The 12,598-nt window shown below is 35.0% G+C and overlaps 1 protein-coding gene across 5 annotated transcripts in view; it reads right to left on the bottom strand.

Moving 5' to 3' along the window:
• LOC126821935 (zinc transporter ZIP10) overlaps positions 1-12,598 on the bottom strand; it is a 75,166-nt gene that overhangs the window by 24,198 nt on the left and 38,370 nt on the right. For 2 of the 5 annotated variants that reach the window (XM_056101174.1, XM_056101173.1), the window contains exon 2: positions 5,165-6,085. In XM_056101174.1, the coding sequence (XP_055957149.1) occupies positions 5,165-6,085 (921 nt within the window). Of the gene's footprint in view, positions 1-5,164; positions 6,086-11,264; positions 11,717-11,904; positions 12,079-12,598 lie in introns of those variants that run through there. The other 3 variants (XM_056101175.1, XM_056101172.1, XM_050550586.2) reach the window with 3 other exon arrangements.

Genomic DNA, 12,598 nt, shown 5'->3' with positions numbered 1-12,598 from the left:
TCATTTCACTGATTTCTTTTTCTTTTATTATTGAATTTAACAAAAGTACCGGTAGGACGAAATTATTACTAACTTGTTTGAAATAACAAAATGGTATTTAACCTGTGGCACAGAGAACCCTTGCTATATCGCTATATTGAGAGTATTTGATTAAGAACAATAGGAAAGAACATGTGTACTAAAATAATATTGACTAAAGTTTAAAAGATGTATTATGTAAGATTTTGATAGAGATCTGTCCGTTCTTGTTATAATCGTTCAAAAATACTTTATTCTGATCAAATTTTGACAAGTTATAGCGTAAATAGTCTCGACTGTCCAGTATCATTACCACAAAAATAGTCTTAATTATCTATTTTAACGTGAAATTATTATATGGGACGACTGATCTAATCTATGAATATCTCAGTCATCTGATAGAGGGAGAAATGGGGTTTAATGTCCACTCAACACAAACTAGGTCATTTCGGGACTAAAACATGGTTCACTTTAATTTCAATAATTTGCTTGCGCATAGCGGTTAACAGTGGGAGGAAACCGGAGGATCCGTCGAAAACCCACGAGGTTGGACAGACGACCCTGCTCCTCGTCATGTGCAACCGGGGAATCGAAACCAGGCCAGACCTTATAATACAGCACGCACGTGCTAACCATTCGGCCATCCATCCCCCCACCAGTCATCTGACAATCTAGAGAGTTAAGAAAACCCATGAGGTTGGACAGCTGACCCTACTCCTTGTCATGTACAACCAGGGAATCAAAACCATGCCAGTTGACTCAATGATAGACCTCATGATACAGCGTGCACTTGCTAACCATTCAGCCATTTAAACCCCCAACAATTTATATAACATTTGAAGCCAGAAAAATGACTTGTCATAGCAAGATTTATAGGGCATAAATGTTAGAATTATTTCATCTTATTTATTTATATCTTTATAAAATTTTATCATAGATAAATTTATTAGTAATATGCTGATAAATTATTGCACACATTGTTCTTCATGTGTATGTGGGTCGAACGGTGGATGATAATCAGGAGTAATAAATAAACTTAAAGTGACCATATAGACCTTTGTCATCATAAATGCCTCGGAAAGTGTCACTTGAGTTAAAGAATGTCAAATTATAAATTATTAAAATTATAACCAACATATACATGTAGGGGTTCCACATAAACTGTTGGTCATTTTTAATAATGTGTATGTATATCATAAAGAATGTCAAATTGTAACTCCACTGGTGTAAACACAGGGCTTCGTCTTCAAACTTTTGATGGTCGGTCATTCTTGATAACGCACAGAAACTTTGGGTTTTTTATGCTTTTATCTAAGTACCGTATGGTGAATTCACATGTCTACCACATTTTGTTCATGTAATAGGATAATAATCATCTATTAATGAAAAATTTGTTTTAGTTATTTAAAGATACATTATGGGAGATTAGATAAAGAGTTTGTGCTATAATAGTTTAAAAAAAATAGATAACGCACGTAGAATATGTTGAAATTCCAGTCAAATTGCTCCACTCTGAACCAAGATATTTTGAATTTTAAGCCTAGCCTTGATCATCATTACTAAAGTCGGTACAATAAAAAACATACGGGTAGTCTCAATTATCCATTTTGGATTTAATCATCAATGAGCGTTGAGCAGCAGATTGGATTCAAAACGAGTGAAAATCCGACACATAAGATGGCATCGAGAGTTGATTATGGTTTGGATAAGTTAATTAATGTCTAATTAATAGTTTATATAACATTTCAGGCCTAAAGATTTAGCTCTTGCATAATGTATGTTTAAATAACTTTTATTATCAAAATGTCTTCTTTCATCTATCCATCAATCAGTTTTGTGTATAATGGCCTATTTTTGCCCTTGGTTTATTGAGTGATCATGATCTTAAGTTCATGGTCATATGCTTCTATTCAGGGCAAGGTTAGTGCTAAATGACAAGGCCAGCTCAATTTCCCGTCAGTGGTCAATAGATGTAAACAGAGCTGGCGCTAAACCCAACCACTACCCTAACTCTGGACCTGGCCCAAATGCTTACACTAACCCTTACCTACAACCTCGCCAACAATCACGTGCCCAAACCTTATTTACATCTCAACGACCTTGACAATAATTGAGCTGGCCTTAACAAAGGTCTGTTATTATGATTGATTCATCTGGCATGGTTTTTATTCCCCGATTGTAAGTGCAAGGAGTATGGTCGCCTGTGAAACATCATGGGTTTTCTCTGGTAGTCTGTGTCCTCCTGTTTCCTTGCATTGCTAAAGACCCCTACGTGCAAGTGATTTAGTGAAATCTAATTGAAGCATATCTTAGTCTCAAAATGATCTATTTTGTATCGAGTGGACTTTAATCCCCATTTCTCTCTCTCTCTCTCTAACCAGGTCTTTTGTTTTAGTCATATTTGTCAGTTTCAAGGATCATCATCACCACTCCCAATTCAGTAAACCTCAGGAAATAGAATTACACTCATCATAGCCTGTTTCATATTACACATATACTTACTAACCTATTTAACTTTGGTCAATCAAACCTTCCATCTTAAAAATCAGATTATTTGAAATCGAATGCTTATCGTTTAAACTAATTTCCCAATAGAAGATAGACTTAATTATCTATTACAAAAGGGAGTGTGGTTACATGTGTATATTATCTATGTCAATAATAATAATAATAATATTTGTATCACGCAACTATTCAATCCCCTAAGCGGTAGAAAATTTTCTCACTTTGGAGTGTTAATGATAGTGACTAATTAACCCAGTTCTCAGCAGCTTATAGTATACATGTACTACTAGTACACTACCCTTTTTTAAGTACAATTACTGGGTATTACATGTATAGTTAATTTCCTACAAATGTAAATCAGAATATATTATGGAAAGCACCCCCTCCCTCAAAACAAATTACCTGTGTTACGGTTACACTCTGATAAAAGGGAGTGTGGGTACATGTGTACATGTATATCATCTATGTTGATAACTAGTATAATACCCTTTTTTTATGTAATAAGTGGGATAGATAATTTTCTACATGTGTTAATCAAAATATACCGGTAGGCTGAACTATAAAAACCCCTCCCTCAAAACAAATTTACAGTTATGGTTACCCTCTGATAACTACTAGTATACTCCCCATTTTTATGTAAAATTACTGGCATAATGAGGTGGGATAGTTACATGTAATTTTCTAAATTAAAATGTACCCGTAGGCCTAACTATAAGCCCTACATTGTATTTTTACGTTCAAGTATACACACCATATTTTGTTTCATGGCCTGAAGGTCTTTATCTAAGCATTCCAGATGATTTCATCTGATTGTTCCAACCGATTTCACCTGGGGTGTGAATTCAACAACAGATCGAAGAAAACAACAAAGGTTAAAGACACTGATTTAACCCAATTATCTGCAATACTTACATAAATGTCATTCACGTAGGCTACTCATAAATATATCTTAAAAGGTTTTCATTCAGGCATTCCTGCTGATTGCATCTAAATTAGTGTTCCAGCTGACTTAGCAATGATTCATAGTAGAAATATTTCACAATTTTTAAGCTTTAGAGTGCTGATTGTATAATAAGAATAAATAAAATGAACCGAAGAACACTGTACATTTAGAATTTTATTTATTCAGCTGTTTCAATTGTTTTTATTATTACTTTTGGACCTAAATCACATTCTTCACAGATTGTCACATACAAGCGGGGAATCTGAAACATGCCACTTGACTCAATGACAAACCTTTGTCCTTATGATCTAAAGGGCATACTTTAAACCATTTGACCAAGATCATACTTTAAACCATTTGACCAATCACACAGCCACGCCACCCATTTTATGGTTGTATTCAAAAACAATTAAGTTCAGGATAAAACACAAGACTCTTTACGATTTGATCATACATGTATTTACTTTGGGGTTAAATCAGGACCCATTCAACAATTTGATCATTTTTATTTTGAGGATAGGCCTTAAAAAACACACAAACCTTGATGATTCGATCATATTTAATTTGGGGATAAAACACATGACCCATTCAACAATTTGATTTTTTTATTTTGCAGATAGGCCTAAACACACAACCCTTGATGATTCGATCATAATTAATTTGGGGATAAAACACATGACCCATTCAACAATTTGATCTTTTTTATTTTGCAGGTAGGCCTAAAACACATAACCCTTGACAATTCGATCATATTTAAATTGGGGATAAAACACATGACCCATTCAACAATTTGATCTTTTTTATTTTGCAGGTAGGCCTAAAACACATAACCCTTGACAATTCAATCATATTTAAATTGGGGATAAAACACATGACCCATTCAACAATTTGATCATTTTTATTTTGAGGATAGGCCTAAAACACACAACCCTTGATGATTCGATCATATTTACTTTGAGGTATCACATGACCAACTCAACAATTTGTTCATTTTTATTTTGAGAATAGGCCTTAAAAAACACACAACCCTTGATGATTCGATCATATTTATTTGGGGTTAAATCACATGACCCACTCAACAATTTGTTCATTTTTATTTTGAGAATAGGCCTTAAAAAACACACAACCCTTGATGATTCGATCATATTTACTTTGAGAATAGGCCTTAAAAAACACACAACCCTTGATGATTCAATCATATTTAATTTAAGAATAGAACACAGGACCCTTGAGGATGTGGTGTGAATATATTTTAATTTGAAAATGTATGAAAAGAACACTTGACAATTTGAGCTGCCTAGATGGACTGCATGCTATGATTAATATGCCTTTCAGATGCATACGTTAACACTGGTATAAAACTGTGGTGAATATGATTTAAACCACTTAATGTCTTCTGAAGGCCAAGGTGGGGCAAATAAATCAGTTTAACAATGTTTTCTGAAGGCCAAGGTGAGGCAAAAAACTCTGCTACATGTATGTACATGTAACTGTCTTCAAGCATGCTATTTTATAAATTCGCTTTTCTTGGCAGCCTGAATGGATTGTTGCATGCTGTAAGTTATTTTCTAGCAAAAATGATGACATGTACCTGTGTAATTTTTGTTTGACATTTTGTGCCTTGATTTGGGACTACCTCAAAATATCCAAAAATGGCTTTTTCTCTAAAATTTCCAAATAATGAAAGTTGTAACTTACCAAAGAATGATCAGTATGATGTTCAACAGATCGCTTCTGAATATTTTTTCTTTCTGAGTTCTTTTTCTTATTTTTCTTTTTCTTCTTTCTTTTCTTTTTATCGGTTGATTTCTTTCTACTGTTTTCTGGTTTCTTATCTTTTTTACTTTCTCTTTTTGATTCAGCAATAGCCGTCGTGGTATCTAGACTTTCATCAATTTCAGTATGACCTACATGTTCTTCACTTTCATGATTGTGGTTGTCTTGGTGATCATGGTTGTCTTGATGATCATGGTCATCATGGCTGCCTTGGTGATCATGGTCATCATGGCTGCCTTGGTGATCATGGTCATCATGGCTGCCTTGGTGATCATGGTTGTCATCAGTAACATCTTCTTGATCACGGAGTTCTTGGGGATCTTCAGTATCCTGATGACCATGATCATCTTGGTGATCTTTTGTATTATGAGCCACATGGCTGTCTTTGTGATCTTTAGGATTGTGATTGCCTTCGTGATCATGCTCATGGTTTTCCATTTGTGGATCATGCTCTGCCTGGTGCTCATTTGTTTCATTCGCTGTGGTGTTTGTTAACTGCTTGAACAGTGAATTATTCTTTCCAAGGCCTAAATTAAGCATCAAATTTTCAAACATGTCATAGGTAAGGGTTCCATTTGCTCCTCCATACTTTTCAAAAATCTTTGTCACAAAATATCTGCTCTCCAATCTGGCAATAGCTTCCTTTGATTTTTCTGCGATTTGATAGCCATCATGATCATGAATATGCAGCGGACCATTTTTTGGTGTCGTTTCCGAGTTGGTTGGTGAAAATGAAAGTAGATAGCTAGCTAAGAAGCATACTATACACAGTTTCCTTGTGACACACATGATTGAAAACACCTTAGCCCAGCTAATAGTTAATCCACTGTCACCACTGTTACTCTGAAAAAAATCAAGAAAAGAAATGGGGATTAGCTTTCTACTGTTTTGTTCCGACTGGGCTAATGAAGATGGGTATACACCATACAGTGTGCTATGAAGAAAATTTTGCCCTACTCTTATTTCGAATTCCAATTGTGCAGGGATCTTTTATGTGCCCGCCAATGAGTACACACAGGACCTCAGTTTTTCTTCCCATCCAAACGACTATGGTCCTGCACCACTGACAAGGAGGAACCACTCTGGAAAATCCCAATACACTTTCTCGCCCAATGCAGGGATCAAACATGGGACTTCCAGGTTAGTGAGCCAATGTATAAGCCAATGTGGCTCCTCCTCCATGCCGAAAATAAATATGGTTTCTCACAGCCTATTTTTGTATGGTACTACTTTACAGATGTTGATCAGATGCTAACTGGTCAGGACTATGTTTAGCCTTTAGAGCAAGTATTAATTAAAAGCATCTCTGGCTGTAATTTCAGCGATCATTGCAGTATACCGTTATGAGAGAACAAGATCTAGTAATCAGGTTAGCAAGAGTTTTAGGTCTTAACACAAGGTACAATTTTATGGATACACAATTACTGAGTTTAATACTAAGCGACGTTTCGACGAGGATACTCTCATCTTTATCAAGCAAATGATACAGGTATGTGAATAGTAGGCAAATATATACAGAATATGCAACAAAAATAAGAATCAAATACAATTAAATCTGAACACCTTTGATTAGGGGGCCATTCTGTATATATTTGCCTACTATTCACATACCTGTATCATTTGTTTGATAAAGATGAGAGTATCCTCGTCGAAACGTCGCTTAGTATTAAACTCAGTAATTGTGTATCCATAAAATTGTACCTTGTGTTAAGACCTAAAACTCAATCAGGTCGTGTTTTGTCACCCTTAACGTCTCTTTCCACCCACGGTGCCGATAACAGACATTAAGGTTTTGTATCCATGCATATGAATTGTACAAAAATACCTGTACTCGTAACAATATCAGTTTTGTAACAATATCAAGTTACAGTATGTGTAAATATTATCTAACACGAATATATATATACACATAGAAACACATAATCATACAGGTGTATAACTTGTAGGCTACACCAGTAGGCCAACTCCCTAATTAAGCAGCCCCCTCATTGCCTCTTTCCCTTTTTGTCTCTCTCCACTTAATGCCTTATGCATGTTATACATATTAGATCTATCTAAAATTCATTGCCACTGGATGAGGATGTCACAATGGGGGCCTTGCAGCAACAGTGAAAAGGTAGATATATGTATATAGATTAATTTGGCATCAACATGTCCAACATAGTAAATGACATAATATTTATGGAACCAACTTTCTTTAGAATTGAGAAGTATTTCTAGGGGCCCTTTAAAATTGGGGGCCTATGGCTGCAACTCAATCAGCACTCCCCACCCCCTGTCGTTGTTGTTTGTATGTTAGAGGAGAGTCGAAAAAATCTCACTTTAATCAACAAATTGAAAAAATCTCTCCCCTAGAAAAGCTCTCCCAGTTTTGATAAGAAGAGTGATTTAGAAATTAAGGCGAGTGATCTGATATCAAGGAGAGTGATTAGTTGTGTGTATGGGAAATCGTTCTGAAGATCAACAACTGCATGTTAGGGGATCATTCCTGGATTCATAATACTTATAAACTATACTTCATGCTTTTTTTTTATTATTTACCAGTACTTGTATAAAAACATGTTCTATCATTTATTTAATAAAATCCATGTGAGGGAGAGGAAGAAATGGGGTTTAACGTCCACTCGACACAAACTAGGTCATTTCGGGACTAACATATGGTTTAATTTTATTTCAATAATTCGCTTGCGCGTAGGGGTCTTTAGCTGTGGGAGGAAACCGGAGGTCCCGGAGGAAACCCACGAGGTTGGACAGGCGACCCTACTCCTTGTCACGTTCAAAACCACGCCAGTCAACTCAATGACAGACTTTATGATACAGCGCGCGCACGCTAACCATTCAGCCATCCAACCCCTCTAAAATCCATGTAAGCATACAGGTAATTTTAGACCTTTTCATGTACCGGGTACTGTTGTGAATTTTTAGTTTTGTATTCTATGACAATAACCTACACGGTAATTTAAAAACTTTGTATGGATTACTTGATCAAATAAAAATAGTGTTCTTTTGTTTGTTACCTGAAATTGGATTTTGAAAAAAAAATTTTTTTTTGGGGGTTTTTTTTTTCCATGTAATTGGATTTTGCAATAATTATACTGTGATACACTGTTAGGTAACAATAAACGACCCTATATGAAAAACTAATATCTAATATCTCACACGACGCAATTTATTTACATGTAGCTTATATAAAGTACTGACTGGTTTACAGCTTATAATCTCCAGTATTTTCTTTTACCTTATTTAATCTAATAAAGGGCTGCGTTGGATCAGTGAGTAAAATTCTGGCTTGCTAGCCTGATGGTCAGGGGTTTGCTCCTGGTGTTGGCCAAGAAAGTTCCCCTGGATTTAGGACAGCAGACCTAACAAGGACAGCTGTGTAGTCATTTGGATGGGACGAAAAACTGAGGTCTTCTGTATATTTTACAGCAAATACGTTATTTGTTTTAGCCTATAGGAAGTATTTATACTTGGTATTTATCTCAGAATGTCAACATCTGTCATAAACAATATGATATCATATTGGCAATAGCAAACAACTTGACATAGAATATTAAATGGATGAAAGGCTTACCGGTATAAACATTTCAAAAATATCTAATCCTGTTGTAAATTGTCCTTTAAGAATGCACTTAACCATATTATCGTACAGAAATTATTGTTAGGCCTACTATTAATATAATGTGATCTTTATTAATATTATCTTTCAAATTATTTCAATATATATCATACTTACAATTATTGGTTAACAATTGACTTAGTAATAGGCCTACATGTACTAAAAGGAAAGTCTTAAAAGCAGGTCACCTATATATATAACTTCTTTCAATGACATTTAGTAATTGAACACGAAATACACTGGGCACAATTCTATTGAATACAAATTACAATACTGGTATACAGGGCTGTCGGTAATTTTTCACAGTTGATTAGCAGAACTGCTAATCAAAAAGTCCAATTTTGCCAAATTTGATTAGCAAATTTAAAAATTGATTAGCAGTTTTTCAGTTTCAACATAAAAACCTAAATAACAAGATATTACTTTAGTTCATAACAAATATGATTAGATTCCATTCTTACTATTCTTAGATTTTTTTAGCACTGCCACAAGTACTTGTGACAGTTTGTGAATGTGATGTAGACATTTAGTTAGGTCTTATGTCTGAATCCAATTCTTAACAGTGACTTCCAAGGCCTCAATCATTTTAATTGTTATTTTTTGTTACGTTAGAAATCTTCGTTAGAAAACGATTTCGTCTGGTTTTTATCGTGTATTGCTATTTTTGTTCAATCGAGCGCACCTCGATTAACTAGACACACGCGATATTTTACGGGAATTTTTACTTTGATTTATCATTTTACAATACGTTAACATATATTTATTTTTTTATATTTTATTTACAATACGTGGGGGATACACTGGCTTTATTTCTTTCAAAATGAATATAATATAATTACTTGATGTCTCGCAACGTGAGTGGTACTACTTGATTCCCTATTTCCGGTTTAATAGTCCCTATTCATAGAGTTATGTCCCTGTATTATATAGTACCGTATAATGAATTGTGTCTGGGTAGTTCGAGAAAAAAATGTCACACGGAGAATTCAGTTTTGTTTATAAAATTTTATTCAACATTTTATACACGTTGAAAGTGTTCAGAAAGCCTTCTAGTCTTCAAATGTGGATTATCCTTGTGTCAATATCCAAAATGACAGGCATATTAATGATTCGCAGTTACTGCGAATCAAAAACTATAGATTTTAATTTTTGATTAGCAACGGACAAAATATGTATCGCAAATTGCGCTGCGATACTGGTTGTCGGCAGCCCTGCTGGTATACTGTGTGACACCAGTATATTTCGATCCAAAATATGATAAAAAAAAACGACTAGTAAATAAATAAATAAGACAAATCAATACAAAACCTACATTCATAATGATTTTATTACCAACCATATTGTTTATTACGAACGTTGTTTCGACAACGCTTCTGGTAGGCCTATTCTCTAGTCTTTATCAAGCAATGATTACAGATAAAAAATAAATATGATAGGACATCACATTATATACATGTACATGTACCAAAGAGATAAAGAGATAAGGGGATTAATATTCACTTGACACAATCTAGGTACATGTAATTTCGGAACTAATATATGGTTCAATTTTATTTCAATAATTCGCTGTCATGTATGAGAGCTGGATCTCGAGGATCCAGAGAAAACCCAATCTGATTAAAATACAGATCTGTATTTCGTTTCGCTTTTTTATACTTTCGATGGCCTCTACTACATGAAGATCTGACCAGTTGTAGTGGGAGGTTGCGTCAGGGGTCATACAAACATTTTTTTTACCCTATGACGTCAGACATTGATTTACCCACAGTTCCATGCAGAGCACGCCGTAACAGACCGTTTCATTGGCTAATTCTCCACATCAACTAGAACGCCTGTTAACTCTTCCAGATCCTAGTGTTGTGAAGACAAGTAAAACGAAATTTTGAACTATAAAAAACGAAATAGGATCTGTGTTTTAATGAGACAGGAAAAAACCCACATGCTTGGACGGGTGACCCTACCGCTTGCCAGTAAGCTGGTAATAAAATGACAGATAAGAATTTAAAGCTCACATATTAGATCATCTTATTTTAATAATAATATTAGTTGGGGTTAAATGGCCGAATGGTTAGCATGCGCGTGCTGTATCATACGGTCTGTCATTGAGTCAACTGGTGGGGTCTCAATTTCCCTGGTTGTTTGTGACAAGGAGTAGGGTCGTCTGTCCAACCTTGTGGGTTTTCTCTGGGTCCTCCGGTTTCCTCCCAATGCTAAAGACCCCTACGCGCAAGCAAATTTTTGAAATAAAATTGAACCATGTGTTAGTCCCAAAATGGCCTAGTTTGTGTTGAGTGGACATTAAACCCCATTTCTCTCTCTCTTATAATATTCGACCATGACACCTACTTATATAAGTACAATACAAATACAATAAGAATGTAATATGTATATGAAAAAACGTACATTCATAATGACTTTGTTACCAACCATCTGCAAACTCAACAATAACTGATGTCACTTCACCAAAATATTTAAAAGTTCACGCCTCAAATATCTTTTGCTCAAATATTCTTTGTTCAACTTTTAAACTGGATCAATTGAATGATGTAAAATCCACTATAAAACTATAATACAGTTTTATCTGTCGAAATGAAACCAAATCGAGCACAATCCAAAGCCAATTAGAATTTATAATAATTTTGTGTAGAATTTTTCTAGTTCGTTAGTTCAACCCAATAAATTAGGCAAAACACTCAGTCTTTATAATAGCTGTATATTTACAGTTAGCCACTCGTCAAACAGTGACATACAGAGGTCATACATTACTATCCCCATGACATTAACTCGTTTATCTAATCAAAGTTCAAAGTGATGGATAAGCCTTTATGATATGATGATATCTTACTACTGTGACATCAAAGTAATATTATTTGTTTACAAAAATATAGATTTCACGTGTCACCGTGAAAAAAGCACATGTGAAACCTCGTCACAGGCAGCTTATTATTGTCCCGAACAGCCTCATGGGCCTGTGCAATGTAATAAGCCTTTGTTAGAATGAGAAATCTGTTGCATTTTAATAGAAAAACACCAAATATTTTACCTGTTTTAACGTGCTTAGTTGATGTCACTTATAAAATATATTTTATTTAGCACACTTAAATATCCCGGCGATATGTGATATTCGTGAAGTCTGTTTTTTTGTGCCGTGTGCAATTTCAACGTGAAAATAAAATGGCTGGCCTCTTCACATTGCACGAAGACGCTCCCAAACGAGGGTGGAATGTTCGAGAATCCTGTAGTCGCGCGCAGTCAGGTCTTTTTCATTGGTCGGGAAAGAATGGCATCATCGTTGTCGACAGTTTTACAGCGTGATTAAGCAAAATAGATCCAAGTCGGGATATTCACTTCTTTGTCATATTTAGTTTATGCAAATTTTATAGCCTATAACGACATTAACCTTGTTATTATACATTTAAAAAAAATTAATTTTGTGGGAGGAATCGGGGATTTTCGAAGTGAATTCCGGTGATTAGATGTGAATTTCCGGTGAATTCCGGTTATTAGTCGGGCCCCAAGTTTTGCAACAATGCTAACACCTGTCCATCATATATAGTCCATGTAAGATAAGATGTTTATGGCACATCGGAACTCTCGTGTAGCACTGATTCAGTGTATAAGGGTTGGTGACAAATTAGGCAATGGCGCTGCCAGCTTTTTGGGTTTTTGTTTTTTTTGTTTAAATATGTTTGATGTATAAGGTTATATTTTTGTGTTTTTAACTGTAATGGGGTGCG

This window comes from Patella vulgata, chromosome 5 (genome assembly GCF_932274485.2).
Source record: "Patella vulgata chromosome 5, xgPatVulg1.2, whole genome shotgun sequence".
NCBI lineage: Eukaryota > Metazoa > Mollusca > Gastropoda > Patellidae > Patella > Patella vulgata.
This window is presented reverse-complemented; position numbering and strand designations above follow the sequence as displayed.